Below are 25,739 nucleotides of genomic sequence, written 5' to 3'. Positions count from 1 at the left end.
CCGAGGGCAGCCCGCCTCGGGCAGAGGGCCTTCTAAACTTTTATTGTCAGAGAACACGTTTGTGCTTTTCGCGTAGGGAGCTGCCGTCTTCGTATTTTCAGCAGAACAACTGTACGCTGCCCTCCGTGTAGCTGGACTTGCCTGTAGTCCATTATCGTAACCACTCTTGACCATCTGTAGCTGAGTCATCCGGGAGCCTTTACCGTCACCTGCCTGCCGGTGGCGAGTCAGACGGTGAGCAGGCATTCTTTTGTTGAGACTCGTTCTTGGGAAATAAAGAATAAAGGTGGCAGGGCTGACAGAGGGAGAACAGAATGGCTGCCCTTGCCTTACCTGGGCAGTGGTTTCTACAGCTTTTTATATGAAAGAAATGAACAACCTCAGACACTGAAACGTTTAAGTTTTTAAATTCTTTTTCATCTGATTAACTTCATAGTTAAGGTATTTGTGCTAATAAATAGATCACGTGTTTTTTTATGTATCTTTTGAGAAACTTTTTAAATACTGTTGCATCGACTTTATTGAGACAGATAAAATCTCCTTTGTAAAAGGATTTCGTAAATTTTAAGATACTTAAAAATTTTGCCTTTACTAATAATTGTGTTTGGGATTAACATTCTTCTAAATGATACAGTACTGGTCTGCTAATTAGCTGTACTGAGGTAACTTGGGGTTGCTGTGATGGTGAACACTGTGCCACTGGTGTGTTAAATGACATAATGGTTTTCTGGAGCTTCCAGATTAAGACAGATTTGGAAGCAGTAGCGGCATCCGTTTCCTAAACGACGTTCCTCTGGAAACTATGAATTGGAGAAACAAGGATAGTTATAGAACAGGGTTCAGGTCTTTTGTTCATAGGCTCGCTATGAGTTGTGTTTGACTCGATGGCACTTAACAACAGTACTACTTTTCCCTAGAAATTATTTGAATTGTATCTTCAGGACAAGTTGTGATAGAGTCCTAGTTAAATGAACTTTTTTTCTGTAGTCATAATCATTCCTTAGAGTATTAGCTTCCATTCCAAGATGTACATCTTGTTAGTAATAAAATATTGGCTACACACCTCAATAAATGACTGCATGTTTATAAATTGCATCCTTCTGTATTGAAATACTGGCGAGAGCGTTGGGGGCCTAGTACTAAGGAGTTGCACTGCCGCTCCAGAGGTGGGCAGCGTGAATCCCCCAACGCCTCAGAGGGAGAAAGATGAACAGTCTCTTGCCCTGTGATTTACAGCCTCTGGCAACGCTGGAGGGTCAGCTCCAAGTTGGTTCCAAATTAATGGTACATAAACAAACAAATCTGAATACATATTATTTGGGCATGTTGTAAGGCGGGACCAGTCCTTGGAGAAGGACGTCATGCTTGGGAGGGTGGAGGGACGGCGCAGAAGGGGAAGAACCTCTATGAGGTGGATTGATTCAGTGACTGGGGTCATCGGGATGGGAGTGTCAGAGACAGTGCGATTGGCACAGGATAGAGCAGGGTTTAGGGCTGTTGTGCATAGGGTCGCTATGAGTCACAAACAACTTGACAGCACATAACAACAACAACAACAACCCTATTGAGTAATCATATAAGAAGTTGAAGGGTAAAATAGTTAATCTTAGTGGCACCGCGGTGGATTCTCCCTGGGAGCATGTGTAAACAGCCTTAGAGGACCTCCAGTGTTTCTGTTGTGTCGTCACTGAGACAGACACACAGAAGCACATGTTTCTGTTCAGGACATAGCACATCATCTTTGAAGGGATTCTGGGGTCTAAATACGACCAATTTTCAACTTTCACCATAGCTAGTATAGAATTTCAGGAGCTCTGGGGCTGTGGTGTATGAGGAGTTGCACTGCGAAGCCAAAGGCAGGAAGTTTAAATCCATCAGAAAGATGGGCTGTCCCTTCTCATGTGATTGACAGCCTCCGAAAACCCACTGGAGGGTCAGCAGTGCTGGTTCTGTCTCAGGAGTGAGCTCGGTATAGAACTCGGCTGCCTCGAGTCTGCTAAGACATTTATTATCCATCATCTTTCTAGCTTTCAAAATTTTTTTAGGATTTTGTTGCTGTTGTCTTTCCTCTGCCTTTTTCATTCTTAGGAACAGCAACCATAAGATAGAAGTCATTGTTTTCGTTTGAGTGAACCCTAGAACGTAGGGTGAGGTCTGGGAAGAGGGCTCACAAAAACTCAGTGACATCTGTAAAGCATCCAAAGAGTTCTTTTTGAGTTGCCAAGACCTGTTATATGGGACAAAGAGCAAAGTAGATGTGTCCCCATTGGCATTAAGTGTGGCGTGTAGCCACTGACTGTGGTTTCCTGCCTCTATATCCTGTCAAAGTTAGTAAAACTTTTCCTTCGAGGTGTATAGTACTAGAATGTGCTGTTACTGTTGTCGTTAGATGTCATTGAGTCGACTGCAACTCCTAGGCACCCTGTGAACAACAGATCTGAAACCCAACCTCAGGCTTGCCATCTCATCAGCCCTGATGTACTTGACCTCATGTTACAGTCTCTGGGTCAAGGTCTTCCTCTCTTTCCCTGGCCCTCCAGCTTTCCGGGCATGATGTCTTCTTACAAACACTGGCCCCTTGTAACTACATGCCCTTTCTTACGACATGTCCAAAAGAAGATTCAACATCTTTGCATCCAAGGAGCACCCTGGCTGCACTTTCTCCAAGACGTGTTTGTTCTTTGTCGGTCTATGAGATACTCAGTACTCTTCTTTAACACCACAACTCAAAGGCATTGATTCTTCTTCTACCATCTTTAATCAGTGTCCAACTTTCAGATGCATCGCAAGTAATTAAGATCCTGGCCTGACTCAAGTGCACCCTAGTCTTTTAACTCACATCTGTTGCTCTTTAGCACTTTGGAGCGGTCTTAGATGGCCTATTTTCCCAGTGTAGCACGTCTTTTGATTTCCCGATTGCTAGAACCAAGGGTGCTCATTGCCACCCAAGTAAGATGAACCTGTTGACGTTTTAATCTTTTCTCCATGTGTCATGATGCTGCCTGTTGGCCCAGTGGTGGGCACTGTTTTCTTGATGTGGGGAGGTAATCCAGATTGAAGCCTGTAGTCTTTGATCATCTGGAGTAAGTACTCCAAGTCTTCCTCACTTTCTGCAAGCCAGGTTGTGTCATTGCAAAATACAGGTTGTTGATGAATCTTCTTTCAACGCTGAGGCCACAGTCCTTTTCATAGAGTCCACCTTCTCACTGATGAGTAAAGGCGAGAATGGTTACCCATGGTGGACAGTGTTTGGTGGAGCTCCCCGATTAAAACAAGCTTGGAAGCAGGAGTGGCATCCACTTCCAAAACAGCTTGTCTCCAGAAACCCTATAAACCTGGAGAAAGGATGAAAGTTATACAGGAAGTGTCTAGGACCTTTGTTCATAGGGTCACCATGAGTCGCCTGTGGCTCGAGGGCACTTAACAACTAACAACAATACAGTAGATAAGGAGAAGAGGACACAGTTTTTATTACAGCTTTCTTTATTTGAAACCGTGCAGTGTTCCCGTGCTCTGCTTGGACCACAGCTTCTTGGTTTAGGTATAGGGATTGCATGATCCCAGTGAAGTGCCCTGGGGCCCCCATTCTCCTCAGTGTTAGCCGTGGTTGTTTATGATCAAACAGCCTTTGCAGAGTCAGTGCAGCCTAAGCCGACTGCCTTCAACAAAGGTCCCTCTGCCTTATGCTGAGGCCTCCGTGATGTCCTGGTGCACGGCTTGTGCTGGTTGCCAAGTAACTGATGTTGACTGCGGATGCTACTTCATTTTGGGACGATTTGTATTCTATCCAGTCTTCAGAATTTAATCACGCCTGTAAGGAATATCAGGCTTGTGATTTTTCTTTTTTCAGTAGTGAAATTAAAACTGATTAATTTAAAGAGACACTGCCATTTTGGTATCTCTCTATCCATTTTTGGCCTCTTGAGAAGTATTTGTTAAAAGGAAAGGCTTCTCTGAATCTTTCTTGCCTATTAAGAGAATCATATCAGTAGCTTAGTACAGTTTTTAACTAACTTTCTTCTGCTGTGGACCGTGTGAATTATTTCTTAGGTGATGTTGGATGAGATTTAAAGAATGTCACATTTACTGTCTTTACGGCATGTGCCTATAGAACCTGTCAGTTTTCAAAGTTTATTTAAATTGTTGGAGATAACTTTATTGAGATACTGCAGACCATGGTGGTGGTGGGTGTTGTGTACCAGCAGGTCAGAACCAATGCATAGCTTTTGCTCCAGCAGGTTTTCAGAAGCAGCAAATCACCCAGGAGGCGATTGCCCATCTTTATCCCAAGGAGCCGCTGGTGGGTTTGAACCGGACCTTTGGGACTGCAGCGCAGCTCTTCCCACTAGGCCACCAGAGTGCCTTTCTTCTCTAACTTCCTTTATTAAGCTCACAACTGCTTCACAAGGAGGGGCTTTTGTTTTGTTTTAAAGCAGAGATTGGTAAACTCTGGCCGATAGACCAGATCTTACCAGCTGCCTGGTTTTGTAAATAACAGTTTTATTGAAACCCAGCCAGGCACTTCTTTTTATGTCGTGAGTAGCAGCTTTGATACTATTTCAGCATTTTCATAGTGTTTAGCGATCCGGCAGGCTGTGTGACCTGCAAAGCCTAAATTATGCGTTCTCTGCCCTTCTAGGGGGTTTTAAAGCGGGCAGTTACCAGTAGTCCACCCACAAAGGTAACTGCTGGTTTCTATCCAAAGCATATTTTATAATATAGTCTATTTCTATATTCACTGCATTAACATTTAATAAAATGACAGGTTTTTGCCAAAGCCTGGTGGTTCCTGTAGGACTCTTTCTTAAAATTCTTTTCTTTACAGTTACCTTTTTGCTATTTCCGTAAGCATTTATCATTCCATAGTAAGCACAGGGAACCTTCCATAAGTGCTCTGTGTGGCGTCGGATATGGTCCTGTCATCATCTGGTCTCTGCATTTTTTTTTTAAATCCTTAATTCTTCTAAATCATTTTTCCTAATTAAATTCCAGTGTCTTCATTGTATCTGGTTTGTAGTCTTGTCTGGGCTACCTGCCCACCTCTTAAATCTACTTGTCTCTCTCTCTCTCTCTGTGTCTCCTTTTTTTTTTAACCTCACTTTTAATGGATGAAAGTAAATATATGCTGAAGACTTAGTGGTTTGGTTCACCAGCTTTCTCCCCCCTCCCCCCCTTCTCCTTCTTAAGAAATACCTCCTACTTTTTCATTTGGTTTCTGTGAAAATTGGTCTTCAGAACAAATTGTTACAGAACGCTGTGAACAGCAAATCTGAGCGTTGCCCTGCCCTGTGTCATTCTCTCTGATATCCTGGAGCACATTGTTAAAATCACTATGTCAGTCCTTCTTGCTGAGTCTCCCTCTGTCTCTCTCTCACTCTCTTTCATCTTCCATTCCTTCACTTTTCCCACCATGATGTCTTTTGCAAGGAGTGACCCCTCCTGACAGCACCCTTAAAGTGTGTGAGACCTAGTTTCACCATGGAGCAGCGTGTAGGGCTGTTGTACATGGATCGCTATGAGTCGCAGACAACTCGACACCACCACCAACACAACAACAGCCAGCTCTAAGGAGCACGGTTGTACATCCTCCGAGACACATTTCTTTGTTGATCTGGCACTCCATGGGGTATGGGGTAACCAGTACTCCTCTACAGTCTCTAGAGCACCCCAGTTCAAAGGCATCACTTCTCTTCTGTCATTTTTATTCCTTGTGTGACTTTCAAATGCCTAGGAAGCAATTGAAGGTAGTATGACTCTTACCAGTTGCGCCTTAGTCTTTAAACTGACATCATTGCTCTTTAGTCTTTTGGTAGGTCCTTAACAGCAGATTTCCCCAATACTACATGTCTTGATTTCTTGACTGCTAATACTGTGGTATTGATTGCGGATCCAATAAGAGAAAATCTTATTGATAAAATTGAAGTGTCACTGTTTTCTCCATCTGTCATGACATTGCCTTTTGGCCCTGTGGTGAGGATTTTTGTTTCCTTGATGTGGAGATAATATTTCATACTGAAGGTTGTACTCTTTAATCTTCTGTAGCAAGTGCTTCAGGTTCTCTTCATTTTCTGCAAGCAAAATTGTGTCATCATTATTCATGTGTCTTCTTCCAATCCTGATTCCACATTCTTCCTCTTATAGTGCAACTACTCCGATTATTTGCTTTAGATATGGATTGAATAGGTATAGGGAAAGGATATAGCTTTGATGCACATCTTGCACCTCTCCTGGTTTTCAGCTATGCAGTGTTCTTTTGCTGTGTTCAAACAACAGCTTCTTGGTCTAGGTAGAGTTTACATGAGCACATTTAGATAGTGTTAGATTCCCATTCTTCTCAATGTCATAATCATAATTTGTTGTGATCCATGCAGTCAGATGCCTTTGACTGGTCAAGAAAATACAAATAACCATCTTTCTGGTATTCTCTGCTTTCAGCCAAGATCCATCTAACATCAGCAGTGACATCCCTGGTGGCATAGCCTCTTCTGAATCCATCTTGAATTTCTAGAAGTTCTCTGTTTGATAGACTCTTTCACCCATTTTTCTGTAATATTCAGCAAGATTGGCTTTGCATGTGATATCAGTGATACTGTTTGATAAATTTCCACAGTCTGTTTAATCACCTTTTGAAAGAATAAGCACGAGTATAGATCTCTTCCAGACAGCTGGCCAGGTAGTTGTCTTCCATGTTTCCTGGCACAGCTTAGCACATCCCTGGCTGCGTCTGTGTGTACCATTGAGTCGGACTTAACCATAGCTGACCCTCTAGGGAATTTTCAGAGGCAGTAAATCTCATGAGAGGAGATTGCCCATCCTTTTTCCACAGAGCGGCTGGTGGATTCGAGCCATATACCTTTGGGTTGGCAGTGTAGTTCCCCACCACAAAGCCACCAGAGCTCCCTGATGACACTTTAAACAAGTTAAATAAGAAATGATAATACATTATGGTACGTGCTGTGACGTGACAGACAGATGGAAGGTTTCTCCAAGACTGCGACCCTCTAAGAGGGGTGTGGAGGATAGAACCGCCAGACTGTGCTGAACGTGAAAACCAGCTGGGTGTCTACCTCAGTGGCCTGTGTAACAATTTTTATACTATATCGGTAGTCAGTGTTACTAAATTATTGGTTCATGATAGAGCTTTTCTGATATGTTTCATGTAGTTTTATGGAGGTAGAATATTCATACCATAAATGCATTACCATAAGCGTACAATGCTCTGTAACAGATTTATAGGATTGTACGATAATACGCATTGCCTCTGTGGTTTGGTGGTTTTGGGGTTACGTTTCCAGTCCTCTCCAGCGTTCCCACCAGCTGTGCTTTGCTTCCAGTGCCTGCTTTCTTCCCAGCCCGGGGAGTCACTGCTATGCACAGTGTGTTCCTGGGGGCTTCTTTGACATGGCAGAATGTTTATGAGGTTCACCCTTACGGTAGGTGAGACTATCAGGAGCTTGTTCCTTTAGATGGCTCACTCTTACTGCCTTTATAGGACGCACCACGCTTCATTTAGCCGTTCTCCAGTGGATGGACATTTAGGTGGTCTCTTGTTTCTTTGCGTGGATAGTACTGTTGTAAACTTAAACGTCTTTGTGTAGACACACTACTTTTCATTTCTGTTAGATACATTGCTGGGAGTGGAAACTGCTGGGTTCGGTGTGGTCAGTTTCTGTTCAGTGTTTTTTTTTTTAACAAATCCATAATTTTATTTGCTTTTCAATAAGTTTAAATCCTCGAGGGATACAGCATTACACGGATTCTGTGTCCGATGGCCTTAGCAGTAAGGTTGCTCCAAAATTTGGCCCGAACCGTGCCACTGTTTCCGTGCGCACGAGTTACTTTCCCCAGATTACTCTGGTTTTATTGGGTTTGCCACCAGGAGTCACTGTATTGTTTTTTGCTTTGTAAACATAAGCACATCTCTTGCCTAAATAGAATTCTGTTTCATCTTGGGCATAAACACCTTCAATTTTAAGAAGAGCTGTGTGCTCCCTCTGGTTCCGGAGACCTCGTTTATAGCCAGCAAAAGTGGCTTTGCACCAAAGCCTCCCAGCCATCTTTGTGGTTCAGAAGTCCTGCTTCCAGAGGCCACAATTATTTCACTCCAAACTTCAAACGTTGGAGGAGACACCCACCTTCACCCTCTGTTCAGTGTTTTAAGGGGCACCACGTTGTGTTTTCATCAGCTTCATACGTGAGGATCAGAGTTCCTCCACGTCCTCACCAGCACTGTTTGTGGCTGTCCTTCTTATTAGTCCACTTGAGTGGACACAGGGTGGTACTTCATTGTGGTGTTCATTTGCATTATCTGCTTTATGACACAACTGGTTTTTAAACTTACTGTTTATACATAACACGTTTACTGCTCCAAATAGGAATACTTTCCTGAAATGTTTATTCTTTTAATCCCCCGGTTGAAGAGTTGCTGCCAATGTAAAGGCAGACTGTTCAAATCTGCCGTCTGCTCTGTGGGAGGGAGATGGACAGTCTCTTCCTGTTCGGTTTATGGCCTCTGTAAACCGAAATCTCTCTATTTTAGAGAGGACCCTCACAGTGGATTTTCCTAATGCAGTATATCTCCTGATCTCCTGACTCCTGGTACCAAAGGTGTGGTTTGTCGATCCTGGCAGCGTGGAATAATTGACAACTTCAATCCTTCTTCCATCTGTCTTGATATTTATTGCCTATTGACCCAACGGTGACACCCTTGTTTTCTTGATTTTGAGCTGTAATCCATACTGAAGGCTGTTATCCTTGATCTTCTATAGCAGACGTTTCAAGACCTCCTCACCTTCAGTAAGCAGGAGTGTGTCATCTGCATAGTACAGAATATTAATGAGTTTCCTCTGATCTTGATATATTTCTGCTGGAAGGTCAGCGTGGAGTCACTTCTGACTTGATGGCCATACTTTTCTGAGTCACCTCTCAAAAGCAGATTTGAAACCACAAGTGCAGATTCTCAGTGACATAAGCTTCAGAATATGTTTCCAATTTTGCAACTTCATCTCAGTTGGGAAAAAAAGTCTTTTCAAAGCACGATTTGTTTAACATAGGCTCTCGGCAGTTCTTACACATCTCTCTTAAATACATGCTTTCATTTTACACCTGAACTGATTACAGAATGTATATGAAAGTATGTATCAAGGACTTTTTATCACCTCTTTCATCACTCTAGAACTTTCTGCCCATTTTGTATATAAGTGTCTAGTTAGTTATTTCCAGGAATTAGTGTCACTTTAGGTTACTTCATGGAAATGAAAAAATAATGTAATACTGTCATAAAGTAATGGTACATTGTGAAATAAGGAAATCCATTTATAAATTAATGTTACTATAAACCAAAACGAAGCTATCCTCTCAGTCTGCATCTGTATGTGGTCCTTATATGAAAGCTCTTATTTGAGACAAGATTTAAACATACAATTTCTTGTTCATACACCTATTATTGTTACTTTGGTCATGTTGTTAGGGAGGGACAGTCCTTGGGAAAAGGTGTCATTCTTGGAAAGGTAGCGGAAAGAGAAGGCCCTCGATAGCGTGGATTGACAGAGTAACCATACTGGTGGGTTTGAGTATGTCACAGACGATGAGGACGGCACAGGCTGGGGGCAGGGTTCAGATCTGCTGTGTGCTGGGTCATCACGGCCATAGTGAACTCAAAGGCACCCAGCAGCAACCGTTAACAGTAAAATATATGTCCGTGCTCTTTTTACAGGGTATTATATAAAATGACACATCCTTAAGTTGGAATACTTAGCAGCCCTTGAAATGGTGATAAGATGTATTTTGACATAAAGAGAATATATTCTGTGGGGGGAGAAAGCAAACTGGGAATTCCACAAAATTAAACAACATATGTTGCATGTTCAGTTTTCTTATTTAAAACATATACATTGTTCATGTTAAAATATCTGCAACGCCATTTACAGACATTTTAACCGTTCCTCCATCTGAATGGTAAAACTATAAGAGATTTCATACTATTTATACCATTCAGTATTTTCTGAAGTTTTTTTCAAGAGTTACTTTTATAAGTAGAATCATGTTCTTTGTACTTAAAATCAGTTGTTATTATATTTTGGAGGAACAGTCTTCTAAGTGGTACAGCACTCTTCTGTCAGTGTGCTGTGCTGAGGTAACCTGGGGTTGCAATGATGCTGAACCTTGTGCCACTGGTGTGTCAAATGCCGTAACGGTTATCCATGGTGGACAGTGTTTGGTGGAGCTCCGAGTTTAAGACCGGTTTGGAAGCAGAAGTGACATCGACTTCCTAAACAGCATGCCTCTGGAAACTATGAACTTTAATAAATGTTGATAGTTAGAGAAAGGCTTTCAGGCCTTTTGTGCATAGGATTACTATGGGTCGTACTTGACGGCAATCAACAACAACAACTGTTATGAGTGGGATTAAGTTTTTCCCCCAAGAGATTGCTGAAGTCACAGATTGACTAAAGCTCCCATTTAAAATTTATTAAAGAATGTTTGTGTGTAAAACAAAATGTAGATGTAAAAGCCAAATGAAACTTTCCCAAAAAGATGAGGCCTAACTCAGCTCAAACTTCTTACCATGAAATTGGAGCAGCTCACCCTCCAGTGGATTTTCAGAGGCTGGAAATGACAGGGAACGTGGTTCCACAGAGTAGGAGGTGGATTCAAACCATATGCCTTTGGATTGGTAGCACAAATCCTTATCCTCCAGGGTACCAAAGGCCAAAGGGTTACATAAAGATGAAAGGAATATGAGCAGGCTAGAAAGCTTGGTGAGGGGTTTTTTTGCCCCCTTTTAACTAAAGAAATAACTTTGCTCATCCAGCTTTTGCTCATTAAATTTTATAACTTCACAACACACACTTTATATCTTCTTGTGAAGAATCTTGTATATATATTTTATCAGAAATGAAAATAATTGGAAGAATGATTAGTAAAGAGAAATAAAACTGTTTTTATCTATAAGAGCCAGAGTTTATATTTTAAACTTCCATTTGTATTCTAAATAACTTACTCTCTCAGGCAATTAACTGCTGCGTTATGTAGCATTAATACACGGTTACCCAGCTGCTGTAATCTCCATGTAATCAGTAAACTTCTATTTTTATTATTTAGGTTGGGTTTTTTTCCCCATTCCCCCCCACCCAGAGCTGTGCCCAGGACGTGTGTAAAGAAATAAGGCAAGAGAATATAATGTCTTGTTCAAGATCATTGAAGTGCCATTAAAGCCACAATGGATGTGGTAAACTCCAGGTTGGAAAGAATGAAATTGAAAATAAAAATTTCTAAATGATTTCTTCTCCTCCTCTCTTCAAATGGAAATCTGCATAAAGGGAGGAGAATTGTGTCCTAAGTGCCTCCTCTCTATGAGAATTCTTTGAAATAGTAAGTTCTTCATCAGTCTCATGGGGAACTCCGGTGGCTCTTTAGAGGCTTAGCTATGAGTTGATCTCACTTGATAGAAATGAGTTTTGAGCTATTTCAAGTATGTTGTTTTGTTGCTCTTGCTGTTAGGTGCCATGGAGTTGTGCAAGACTCGTAGCGACCCTCTGAACAGCAGATCTGAACCCTGTCCCGTCCAGTGCTACCCTTATCATCCCGACACACTGGAGCCCATTGGCTGTACTAATCCCTTGTGCTCAGGGTCTTCCTCTCCTTCACTGACCTCCACCTTCCCAAGCTGGATGTCCCTTTGCTAGGAATAGCCTCTTCTAACAGCTTGCCCAAAGTATGTGAGATGACGCTTCGCCCTGGAATATGCACGCTGGCTGTCCATCTCCAAGATGTGCCTGTCTGTACTTCTGGCAGTCCATGGAGTAATCAGTACTCTTCTCCAACATGACGATCGATTCTGCTTCTGTCGTCATTGTTCGTGGTCCAGCTCTCAGATATATAGCAGGTTATTGGAAAACCAAGGCCTTCAATCAGGCCTTGGTTTGTTGTGTTTTTTGTTTCATTTTTTAAATTTATACTTTCTGTTGGAAAGTGGCAGGCCAGATTGAAGGTAGACTGTACCAAGAAAAGCTGTCTTGAATGTGGCAAGCCTCTGGTTTTTGTGCTTAAGCATCTACTTCCGCTACTCAGAAGGATTAACGAGGGGAGCTCTGGTGGCCTAGGGGCAAGAAGCTACACTGCAATCCCAAAGGCCGGGGTTCGAGGCCACCAGGTGCTCCCCGGGAGAAGGATGAGCAGTCTCCTCCTGTACGATTAACTGCCTCTGAGAACCTGCCGGAGGGTCAGCATTACACAACAACAACAACACACGCTGTACCCCAAGACTGCTTCCTGCTCTGTGTATCTTGTTGCTCCTCTAACCTGAGATTTGTTAAAATTTTAATTTTAGATTCTCCTTATTTTCCTCCCTCTCACTTTTAACATCTCCCTCGCTCTGCAGGGCATATTACCATAGTGTGTGTATATATGTATATGTATACACACACACACACACACACACACACACACACACACATATATACATATGCATATACATGCATATATACACACGCGTGCATATACACATGCATATACACATGCACATAGACACACACATGCACATATATATACACACATACACATATATACACACATATATACATATGCATACACATGCATATATACACACAAATATACACATGCATACACACATACACATGCACATATACACACACATGCACATATATATACACACATACACATATATACATATGCATACACATGCATATATACACACAAATATACACATGCATACACACATACACATGCACATATACACACATGCATACACACATGCATACACACATGCATACACACATATATATACACATACATATACACGCATATACACACATACATATACACACATATATATACATATGCATACACATGCATATATACACTCACGCATATACACATGCATACACACATACACACACATATACACACATATACATATATATACACACATATATACACACACATACACATACACATATACATATATAATGCTTCAGTCTGTTTTACTTTCCTTTGCTTCTCAAAGCCATTTCTTGTAATTCTGGATCCCTTTTGAGTTCCTTTGTTAATACTGTGTGTAAAAGCTTCATCTTCGTCTTTTATGTGATTTGAAGGACTGACATATGAATTACTTAGAATGCTACTTAAACGCACACTATGGTGAAGAGTTATGCATGTCTCCATCTAAGTTTGCCTTCAGGACGCAGGATCTACAGCGAGAAAGAAGAGACATCTCACACTGTAACATCAGTGTGACTCTTTCCTAAAGATACTAATGTAAAGATCTCTCTCTCTTTTCTTGGTAGAATTGTTATATTTAAGAGAGTTTGTACCCCTTTGTCTATGAAATCATAGAATTACACTGTTTTTATTCTAGAAATGATTTTTGTATCATCTAGAGAAAAGCTAATGTCAGTGAATTCCTTTTTCCTCTAGGTTATTGCTAATTCACCCATTCTAAAAGCGCTTCAGACCAACCTGCAGCAGGTGCTGCTCTATGAGGATCTGGCTCTCCAGGAGAAAGCCCTGGCGTGCATTCCAGTCGAAGAGCTGAAGATGAGATCCCAGGAAAAGTCATCGAGAGCCCGAAGACTCGATAAAGGTAGTGACTCTGCTTAGCCGCTCATTGCTAGCCATTTGTTGCTAAAAGATTGGATAAAAGTAGTGAGTCTACATAGCCATTTGTTGCTGAATTTACATCATTGCTGAATAAAGGTCAACACTTGAGGTTGTACTTTTTGCTGTATATATTATATGTCTGGTTCCTCTCACCCCACTTCTCACCTTCCAATATGACTGAATTCCAGAAACTAGGTTGTATTAAAAAAATAAGTACAAAATACTGTATAAGACCATTATTGTAGGAATAGATAACTAGTAAAATGTGTATGAGCATCCAAAGGGGGCAGAGGAAGCAGAGGGGTGAGGATGGGAAGGGGCTTGGGTAATCATAGGGTCACACAATCTGATGGGTGGAAGGAAGCGTGAATAATGGAAATGAGAAAGATACGATGTCAAAAAACAATGTATACAAAACTTGTAGGTAAAGCAGTATAAAACAAATTTTATTAAAAAAAATCAGTATTAAGTGAAAATGGAGGATGAGCATATCAGATCACAAGGTGGACTTGTGTCATTACGTCACTGTTGAGTCACTTGAGAATTAGGACAAATTGACACCCAGCCCTAACTGTTAGAGCCAGCATTGCTTTCCTTCATCCCTCAGCATCTTAACCCCTAAGCAGGTGTTGGTACTGCACAGAATAATAGATTTCCCCCCTGTTCTTGTAAATACGAAATGTCAGATTATGATAAAATTGATGACTGAGGTATAGGTGTGTTTGAATTCTTAAGAAACTCAATAGTAGTATCATTTTATTGCACATGTATTAGACACCTGGATTTATCTATTATAATTTTCATTAGGAATTTACTTGAATGTATATTCATAGTTTTAATCATCGACATGTGACTTTTTTAGCTATCATAGAACTGGGTGTGGTTCATGGAATAGTCCAAAAAGCCCCTTACTGGCAAGTCGATTCTGACTCAGTGAGGGAGCGGAGCTGCCCTGCAGTGTCCTTTTTTTTAAAGGAAAAATATGTAATTTAAATTCGATTATGTCTTCAAAATTTAACTTCTATAGCTAGAACTTACAGTTACCACACATAAATATATAAAGACATTTGAAAGGATGTTCATTTTGGAATTTTCAAAAAGCAAGCAACAGGAAACACATTCTTAGTCTCAGTCCAATAATAACAAGAGAATACCAGTAAACTGATAAAAGAACAAACTCTAATAAAATACACCCATATGGAGTAAGCCCCAGGTACTTAGCTTTGCTAGAAAAAAATTGCCAATGTGCATATATATTTGCCCAAAAAGATCTATTTCTTTAAGTCTATAAAAGATATGTTCATGTTAACTTTAAAGGAAGTTAGGAATGATGAAAGAATAGTTGAGATATCCAAGGGTGTCCTTCTGGGCAGTCCACCACGTCTTCCCTCTGAGGAACAGCAGCCAGGCACTTTAACCCCTGTGCTACCAGAGCCCCTTCCTTGACACATGTGATGACGTTATTAGTAAATCTGTGCTCTTAATATGAACTTGACTGAACCTGTATTTGGAATTAATCACGTAATTCGACTTTTTACTCTATTAACAGTGAAGCACATAATTAACTGATTGGAATGTGACTTTGACATCAACTCCGTGGGTGTAATTTCTGCTATGCCGTGTACTGTGTGTCCCTGAGCAAGTACAGCAGTCCCAAGATTATGCATATGTGGCTTAATGCAGAACATTTAGTCATACAAGCCCCAGAAAGTGCCCCGCCAGTAATTCCTGGATCGTTAAATGACCTGGTGCCTGGGTTCTATTAAAATCAAGGTGGTGGTGCTGGTTCTGTTTGTTGAGTGCCATCAAATCACAGCTGGGCTTTCAAGATTTTCCCAATACATGTGTTAATTTCTTGACTCCTGGTAGCAAAAATTCAAGTGCGATGAAGTCGTTGACATTTTCTGTCTTTTCTCCCATCTGTCATGATGCTGCCTATTGATTGGTCCCATGGTGAGGATTTTTATTTTTGTGATGTTGAGATGTAATCCATTTTGAAGGACATAGTCTTTGATCTTCTGTAACAAGCATTTCATGTCCTTCTCACTTTTAGCAAGCAAGGTTGTATCATCTGCCTAAGTTACATTATTGACGACTCTTCTTCCAACCCTGGTGCTGCATTCTCATTCATACAGCCAGTCTTCTCAGATGGTTTACAGAGAAAGGATACAGCACTGACCTGTCTTGATTTTCAAACATGCAGTCTTTTCTTGCTCTATTCAAACAAAAGTCTTTTAATCTAGGTAAAGATCTTGCAACTACAATTAAGTGTCTTGGGATTCTTAATGTTAGCCATTATTTGTTATGATCCGTCCAGTCAAAAGCCTTTACATGGTCAATGAAACACAAATAAGCATCCCTCTAGTATTCTCTGCTTTCAGTCAAGATCCATGTGTAACATCAGCAGTGGTATCCCTGATGGCCATGGCCTCTTCTAAACGCAACTTGAACTTCTGACAGTTTTTAGTTGATGTCCTATTTTAGTGGTTTTTATATAACCTTCAGCAAGATTTTACTTACTTATGGTATTAATGCAATGAAGAAGTCATTGATTGTACAAAATTCAATCATTCTATCTCCAGCTTCATTTCTGTCACCAAGCCCATGTTTTCCGACTACTGATTCTTCTTCTCTGTTTCCAACTTTTGCATTCCAGTCACCCATTATTATCAATGCATCTTGATTGCATGTTCGATCTATCTCCGACTGTAAGAGTTGGTAGAAATCATCTATTTCTTCTTCTTTGACTCTGGTTGTTGGTGCATATATCTGAATGATAGTGGTATTCACTGGACTTCCTTGTAAGCGTATGGATATAATCCTATCACTCACGATGTTGTACCTCAAGATGGATCTAGAAATTACTTTTTTTACTATGAAGGCAACCCCATTTTTCCTCATCTTTTCATCTCCGGAGTGATATATCATATGATCATCTGACTCAAAATGCCCCATGCCAGTCCATCTCATCTCTCCAGTGTCTGTCTGGAGACTAAGGTGCGCTTGATACAGGCCATGGTCTTTGCAATCACTTGTTATGCATCAGAGAGTTGGACAATGACTAGGGAGAATAGAAGGAGAATTGATGCCTTTGGGCTGTGGTGCTGGAGAAGAGTATTGAGTGTACCATTGGACTGCCAAGAAAACAAACAGATTCATCCTGGAGAGGGTTAAACCAGGCTACTCCTTGGAGGCAAGGATTCTGGGGCTTCGTCTGACATACTTTGGACGTGTAAGGAGGGACAGGTCCTTGGAGAGGGACATCATGCTTGGGAGGGTGGAGGGATGGCGCAGGAGGGGAAGACCCTTTATGAGGTGGATTGATTCAGTGACTGGGGTAATCGGGGTGGGAGTGTCAGAGTCAGTGCAATTGGCACAGGATAGAGCAAGGTTTAGGACTGTTGTACATAGGGTCGCTATGAGTCGCAAACGACTCGACGGCACATAACAACAACAACAACGTGGTATTAATGATATAGTTAAAAATATAATATTGTGCTACAGTCCATCTTTAATGCTGCAAATATTGGGTTTGTTGGCTCATAGAGGTTTGTTACAGTTTCCACACTGTATGTTTGAGTTTTGGGGGATACATTTCAATTCATGGAGTGCCTTTTAGCATGCTGTCATTTTTTTTTATTACTGAGAACTGGATGTGACCCGTTTTGGAAGAAGTGCAGTCGGAGAGCTCCTTGGACGTACTATGGTGAGACTGGTTGACGTGCTGTGGGTTTGTTATCAGGAGGGACAGCTCTCGGATGTCATGCTGGAAAAGTAGAGGAACAGCAGTGAAATGAATGGACGATGCCCCATCCAGGGGCTTAAGAAGAGCGGAGATTGTGAACATGGCACAGAATTGGAGAAGGTTTTAATCAGTTGTCAGCAGGGTTGATGTGAGTTGGAGTTAGCGCAGGGGCACTTAACAAAAACCAGCATAAGGACCCAGTAACTTTAGTTTTCTAGTTTTAATACTACGTATTAGACTATTTCCTAATTCCAGGGCAGTAGTTTGCTCTTGTAGCCTACTCTCTTATGCGTCCAAGAGAGGACATTCTCAGTTTGGTCAGGCTCTTAGTATATATATATATATATGGATGAGAATGACACCTGTCAAGTTGTTTGCCTGTGATAAGCCAAAGCTGTAAGTTTGGGTATGTGTTCCTTCCTTTTAAACCATTTAACCAAAGGGGAAGAGCCTCAATAAGAGGGATTGACACAGTGGCTGCTGCAGTGGGCTCAGGTGTGACAGACGGTCAGGCTGGTGCAGCATAGGACAGGGTTGCACAGGAAAGGACAGGCTGGCGCAGGATAAGACAGGGTTCAGGTTGGCCGTTCATAGGGTTACTGAGTCGTACTCGACTCGATGGCACCAACATAGAAGCCATTTACGTTTTTTTTTTTGCTGTAACTTTTATGTTGGTGGGTTCATCTTTTTTTTTAACACTGTGACAATTCCTTGTCTTTAAACTTTGAGCTACAGATCTGTTATGAGATCTTGATGCTGCTATTCCTCTTGCAGAACTAAAGGGGTTTATTGTTACTGTCTGTAAAATAAACTTAGCAATAATTGCTCACTGACACTGTCCAGCTTCGAGCACTGTATTCCTGTGATAATCTCACACACCAGACATTCTGTATCGAGTCACTAGGGTTTGAGCGAGCGCATGTCTGTTGTGTAGAATATCCCATGCCCGTAGGAGCAGTCTGTTGTGGGGAGAAAGACACAGAGGGTCCAGCAGCAAATGCAGGAAGTATGCTGTTCACAAACTGTTGCCAGATGAATAAATGATGGTGCGGATTAGCTCAGAGACCGAGGCCTCCTCTTTGTGCCCCTGCTTTGCACTCCATCAGGACACCGAATTCACGAAAAGCAGCACCGCTTAGGTGACATAGTGGTAGCCTCTGTCCTCTTAGTGGATGCGAGCTTAGCAGCGTGCCGAGAATCCTTCGAGTCCCTTAGCTCCCCATCAAGTCGGCTGAAGTCTCCCTGCTGACATTTGCCCTAGTATTTTTTCTCCCACTCTAAATTTTGAAGGTAAAGCATGGGTTTTGTATTTTTTAAGGTGCGCCTGGTACAGGCCATGGTTTTTGCAATCACTTGTTATGCATCAGAGAGTTGGACAATGACTAGGGAGGATAGAAGGAGAATTGATGCCTTTGAGCTGTGGTGCTGGAGAAGAGTATTGAATGTACCATGGACTGCTAGGAAAACAAACAGATTCATCCTAGAGAGGGTTAAACCAAGCTGCTCCTTAGAGGCAAGGATTCTGGGCTTTGTCTGACATACTTTGGACATGTTGTAAGGAGAGACAGGTCTTTGGAGAGGGACATCATGCTTGGGAGGGTGGAGGGACAGCGCAGGAGGGGAAGACCCTCTATGAGGTGGATTGATTCAGTGACTGGGGTAATCGGGATGGGAGTGTCAGAGGCAATGCGATTGGCACAGGATAGAGCAGGGTTTAGGGCTGTTGTATATAGGGTCGCTATGAGTCGCAAACGACTCGACGGCACATAACAACAACAACACAAACAATCATTTCATCACATAGGAGGACCACATTTAAGATTTGCCTACATACTATCGCAGAATCAAAACTATAAAAGCAGTGTAATGGAGTTAATCGTTCTCAAAAGGCAGAAATAAGCACAGCAGGTTAGTCCTAGAATGTTGTGAAATCAGGAGGTGTCGAGGGTGGGGGAAGCAGAGAGAGTGCTTTTTAAAGGCGGGAAAGAGGAATTGGATTCGAAGCCCAAGACATGACAGGCCTTCAGGCGTCTGGTTTGGGGACAGTCTTTGGTGTTGTGAACAGCCTGCCTGTCCGGAGGCAGAACGTACAGGTTCTGTTTAAGGAACAATGAGTAATACAGTCCGACTGTCCCTAGCGTGTGTGTGAGGCGGTGGTGGGAGAACAGGTAGGCTGGGACATCTGTTGGCTGACATTGAATGTCAGTCGAGGGAAATGTGGACTGAATTTATTTTTATGCTTTTCATTTTCTGCAAAAGATGAGGGATTAAAAAGCCAGTATATCCAGTAAGAGGGAGGAAGGGTGAGGGGGATAAAAACCACAAAGACCAAACAAATTAGGAAACACGTATTTTAACCATGAAACTATTATGACTACTGAGCAGGCCCGCTGCGTAACCTTGTTCATCAGAAAGGAGAAGAGAATTGCTCGAGGAGGTCAGGTGCCCTTGGCCGCTTAATTCTGCAGGGCCAGCCATGGAGGCTTTGAGTGAGTGACGTCAGAACTCTGCTTATGGAAAATTAATTGAGCCAGTGCCTTGAGGTGAAGGAGGATCAGCGTGTGAAAACAGACACATTAAAACTCGGTAGTAATAGGAGTGAGGGATTAAGAGCACAAGCATGCTGTGGAGCCTGCAGGGGAGAAGAGGGGTGCGAGACTTGTTGGGGTGATCAAAACAGAGCACTTGAAATCACAGAGAGGCAGTGGATGAGTCCGAAAGCAGAAACAGTGGCGAGTCTCTGTTGGTTTAGTGGTATGAATTTCGCTGCCAACCTAAAGGTACATGGTTCACAGACCAGTTGCTTCAAAGGCAAAGGATTGACAGCTTCCTCCCAGGTGATTTACGGCCTCTGAGAACCCACTAGAGGATCATCTGTGGGTCGGCTCCGACTGAGTGGTACACAACAACAACATGGCAAGTCTAAGGATGAGACCACCTCTGCCCCTGAGTTTCCCTGTTCTGTTCTCATTCCTTCTGTTTTGCACTATTTTCAGATTCAAGTCAGGACTGAAACATGTTAGCTTTGTTTCTGCCATTGAAAAATTGTTGTTTTTGTGTAGCTGACCCTCCAGCAGGTTTTCAGAGGCAGTTAATCACACAGGAGGAGATTGCCCATCCTTCTCTTGACGAGCAGCTGGTGGCCTCGAACCACGTGCCTTCAGGATTGCAGCACAGCTTCTTGCCTCTAGGCCACCAGAGCTCCGTATTGAAAAGTTACTAGACCTTTTTTGTTTACGTGATGCATTTCAAGATGATAACTTTAGAAACTTGAAGACTTGATTATTTTTACAACATAGAGCTTGAAAAGATACACTCTTCACAAGTTTTAGCATCAGTGTCAAACCTCTCTTCCTAATTCTGAAATGTCTGCGCTTTCAGCTTGCAGACAGGAATCTGATTTCATTTCTCTGAGTCATCACACTGAGAAACAGTGCCTCCCGTAGATGGGCCACCCCCTTTGTGAAGTGTACATATTTTTAGCTGAAAATGTGCTGAATCAAAGCAGCAGCACTTGTAACACAGAAGCGTTAGGTCTGCTGCCTTCCCTTCCCTTCTTTATAACGAATGCCATCTTGATAATGAATATTTCACAAACAGCAGTGCTTATAAGTAGCATTTGGAGGCTTGTTCAGCTCATAACTTGAGCATATGCAAGAATAGCTTTCAGAATCGAAGATGCAGCAGTACTGCAAGTTGCAGTTTGGAATCAACTCATAGCTGACCCTTCCACGGGCTTTTCAGAGGCATGGGAGGAGATGCCCATTCTTCTCCTGTGGAGCTGCTGGTGGCCTGGAACTGCATGCCTTCGGGATTCCAGCACAGTTCCTTGCTACTACACCACCAGAGCTCCCATATAGGGTATTATTGAGTATTATTTACAGGTTTCAGAGATTAAGGTGTGGGCATTATGGAGTAGAGGGCATTCTTAGCCTACCATGAGGGCCCAGCTGAGAGCATATACTTATTTTTACTGTGAACTTGACTCTGAAGATGTGGAAGAGCAGTTAGAGTGTTTCACTGGCATTATCTGCCTGTGTATCTAATCAAGTCACTGGTGCTCTTGGTCCGTGAGTGGGCCGGAGGATGGTCCTACTTTCTTTCTGAAAATCTCTTTTTAATTTTGTGAGTAATTAATAAATACCTTGTTATAAGACTTTGATATTATACAGAACAAGCCAACCTCTCCCTCTAAGTAAATCCTGCTTCTCTTTCCAGCTGTACAGACAGAAATGGATTTTTCTTTTCTTTTTATGTTCATATATTGGTTTGCTCACAAAGTTTGTCTACATTGTATTTCACACTAATCTTCATTCCTGTTGTGTTTCATGCAATCATTCCCATGCTTTATGTTTTATAAAATGAACCACCATTGGACCTTGCCCATCGTTACCCTGTCTTTTCAGTTCCCGCTGGATCCTTCCCATTTCCTTCACCCCCTCCCTCCACCCATCAAACTGTGCAAACTCATAGTTTGAAGTGAATTCTCCTTTATGCATTTTTCTATTGTTAGACATTAAGTTTTGAGGTTCATTTTTGGGAGGGTGTTGTGTTTTGGTTTTTAAAAATTCCTTTATTCTAAAAAAAATATTCCTTTATTCTGTATCTAACTGTTGAAGTAAACAAACGCATGCTTCCTGGTATGTTGTGTTGTTGTGTGCCCTCGAGTTGGGACCAACGCAGAGTTGACCCTCCGGTGGATTTTCAGAGGCAGTAAATCACATAGGAGAAGATTGTTCTTCTCTCAAAGAGCAGCTGGTGGATTCAAACCACGCACCTTTAGGATTGCAGAACAATTTCTTACCACTAGGCCAACAGACCTCCCTTTACGAGCAAGCATTTTCTCAGAGCAAAATACCAAAAATGTCAAGGGTGTGTGACATTTTTTATACTCTTAATAGATTCTACCATTAAATCTTCCAATTTATATTAAAAAAGGTATTTGTCCTCATTAATGAATTACTGAATTTTTTTGTGTGCCTCTTCTCAATAGTTTGTTAGTCATCTTAACGGTTTGTAAAAGTTCTTTATATATTAGAGATGTTTATCTCCTCCATTAAATATATTACTCCCCCCCCACACTATTATTTAATTTTGTTTGGCCCATATTTCAAGGTGTTCTGGTGGTGTAACGGTTAAGCACTCAGTTGCAGACTTAAAGGTTGTCAGTTCAGATCCACTACTGGCGCCTTGAGAGACAAGATCTGGCATTGTCCTTCCATAAAAGTTACTGTGATGTTTTAGAGAGCTGTTCTGCTCTGGCCTGTGGGGTGGCTGTTATTTCGATTCACCAGCATGTAACAACCTTCCCCCCAACCCCACCCCAGTGTTGAATGGGTGAGCTCGAACCTGCAGGGATCAGGCTGGTCCTAGACTCCACGTTCACCTTTCTTTGCCTTCAGTTCTTACATGTCTAAGGATAGAAAACCACAGACACACCTTTGTAAGAGAATAAACAGTTTATCTGTTAAATGGTACATTAACTTTGCAATTTTGTTGTTGTTCGATGTTGTCGAGTTCAGTACTACCCATAGTGACCCTATAAACAACAGACCTGACCCCTGTCCTCTCCTGTGCAGCCTCATCCTGTGTGACACACGTGTGTCCACTGCTGCAGTCACTACGTCCAGCCATCTGCTTGAGCATCTCCCTCTCTCTTGCTGACTCCCCACCTTTCCGTGCATGAGAATCACTTTCCTAGGAATAGCCTCTCCGAGCATCAAGCCTGAAATATGTGGGGCAAAGTTTCGCTATCCTGGCCTTAGAAGCAGCACTCTGCATGCACTTTCCCCAAGACACATATGCTTGGTCTTTTGGCAATCAGTGAGATACTCAGTGCTCTTCTCCAGTACCACAACTCAAAGGCTTCATTCAGTTCGTCTGCCGTCTTTCTTCATTGTCTAACTCTCATAGACAGTGATTGGAAAGACCATGACCTGAATCAGACACACCTTAGTCTTCAGACTGACATCATTGCTCCTTAATTTGCAAAGGTTCCTGATAGCAGACTTACCCATTGCAATAAGTCTCTTGACTGCTCGTACCAAAGTTGTTGATTGTTGAGCTAAGTAAGAGGAAATTGTTGCCAATTTCTGTTTCCATTATTGATTTTACAGTATGCCTCAAACTTAAAGTCTTCCCCTCCACCACAGTTCTGTGTGTGTACTTCTGTTGTTGTTCGGTGCCATCAGGTCTAGAGACTCAGCACCTCAGATCTGAATCTGCCCCACCCTCTGCCATCCTCACTCCGATACGCTTCAGCCCTTGTTACAGTCACTGCGTCAGTCCACTCGCCTGACGATCTTCTTCCCTTTCACCGATCCTCCACTTTCCCAAGCATGATGTCCTTTCCAAGGACTGATCCTTCCTAACAACACGCCCGAAGTTTGTGAGATGACGTTAAATGATCCCTGTCTCTAAGGAGCATCCTGGTTGCACTTTTTTTTGAGACATACTTGTACATTCTTTTGACACTTTATCTCCATATTTATTTATTCATTTACATATTGTCTATATTGAATTTATATATGAATAGATACTTAAAGTAATGTATTGATTCATTTAATCCAGTGATAGAGCTTTTGTCTCAGTTTAATCTTTTAACTCTTGTATCCTCTTAGAATTGCATCTACATGCTAACTTAATTAAATCTGATTTTCCCACTTAGACATTGTTTTTCAGGACTATCTTTCCTTTCATTGATCTTTTAGTCTGTTTACCAGTATTACAGTATTTTCTTAGAATTTTGTCACTTTTAAAAATGTGCAAGGGCGGAATACGCCGTCTGATGCTTATGCACAATTGCTGTTGTGATTTATACGTGTTTTCTCTTCCACATGGGTTTTGTAGTTAGCGTGTCCAATTTTATGAAAAGTTATTCTGTAATTGTACCTGAGATTACATTGTTCTCAGGGGCCATCAAGTCAGCTAGGACTCAGAGCAGCCTGATGAAAAACAAGTGTGAACCCTGCTCTGTCCTGCACCGTCCTCCGAATCTTCGCCTGACCTCTGCCTGTTGCTACAGTCACGGTGTCACTCCGTCGTGTGGAGGGTCTGCCTTTCTTTCTCTGCCCTCCACCTTCCCAGCACGATGCCTTTCTCCATTGACGGGCCCCTTCCAACAACGTGCCCGATGACTGTGAGGTTCACTCTCCTTGCCTCTTAAGAAGCTCCTTGGTTGCACTTTTCTCCACAACAGACTTGTTTGTGCTTTTAGCAGTCCGTGGGATACTGAGTATCTTTTTCTAACACCACAGTTCAAGAAATTGGTTCTTCTTATTTCCTTACTTATGTTTCAGCTTTCACATGCATGGAAAGCAATTGAAAATACTGTGACTTGGTTCAGACACACCTTAACTTCAGTATTCTTAATGCTTTGGAGAGATTCTTGACAGCAAATTTTCCCAAAGCAACATCTTTTAATTTCTTGACTACTGTTACCATGGATGTTGAAGTATAATGACGTCATTGACAGCTTCAATCTTTTCTCCATCTATGAAGATGATGCCGATTGGTCCAGTGGTGAGGATTTTTATTTTCTTGGTGTTGGGATGTAATCCATATTAAAGACTATATAATCTTTGATCTTCTGCATTAGGTGCTCCGAGTCTTCTTCACTTTCAACAAGCAAGGCTGTGTAAGCTGCATAATGCATGTTGTTGATACTTTTTCTTCCGTTCCTAATGCCACATTCTTCTTCATGGAGACCAGATTCTCAAATGATGTACTCACAGACAGGTGGAAAGGGTATGGAAACTGAATTCATCCTTGAAGCACACCTTTCCTGATTATAAACCACGCACTGTTCCTTTGCTCTGTTTGGACAATAGCTTCTTGGTGTCTACGTATAGGTTTCATATGGGCACAAGTTCTGAGATTAACTGTAATCCACATAGTCATATACCTTAATATATTAACATTAAGTTATGCAGTAATTTGTGGGGAATTAGCATCTTTTAAGTCTCATTAGTTTTCCAGTTCAGCAACATTGTCTATCTCTTATTTCTGTCCTTTTTACATTCTCTGTTAAATTCTGCAGTTTTAAAAAAAATATCCAAGTTGTGCCAAGAAATCTGGAGAACAATCACTTGGCCTACTTACTAGAAGAGATCTATATTTGTTCCCATCCTAAAGAAGGGTGACCCAACAGAGTTTGGAAACTATAGCACAGTAACATTGATTTCACATGCAAGCAAGAGTCTACTGAAGATTATCCAAAATGATTGGAAAAACACATCAGCAGAGAACTGCCAGAAGTCCAGGCTGGGTTTGGAAGGTGTCTTGGTACTGGGGATATTGTAGCTGATGTTAGATGGGTCTTAGCTGAAAGGGAATACCAGAGGAATGTATATCTGTGTTTTGTGGATTATACAAA

At 41.8% G+C, this 25,739-nt stretch overlaps 1 protein-coding gene across 1 annotated transcript in view; it reads left to right on the top strand.

Moving 5' to 3' along the window:
* The window catches only part of NGLY1 (N-glycanase 1), an 89,607-nt gene that overhangs the window by 29,242 nt on the left and 34,626 nt on the right, over positions 1-25,739 (top strand). Inside the window, exon 4 of the mRNA XM_006883353.1 lies at positions 13,438-13,603. Within this exon, the coding sequence (XP_006883415.1) occupies positions 13,438-13,603 (166 nt within the window). The remainder of the gene's footprint in view (positions 1-13,437; positions 13,604-25,739) is intronic.

Source organism: Elephantulus edwardii, unplaced genomic scaffold (assembly GCF_000299155.1).
Source record: "Elephantulus edwardii isolate Elephantulus edwardi_28Jun2011 unplaced genomic scaffold, EleEdw1.0 scaffold00027, whole genome shotgun sequence".
NCBI classification, from domain to species: Eukaryota; Metazoa; Chordata; class Mammalia; order Macroscelidea; family Macroscelididae; genus Elephantulus; species Elephantulus edwardii.
This window is presented reverse-complemented; position numbering and strand designations above follow the sequence as displayed.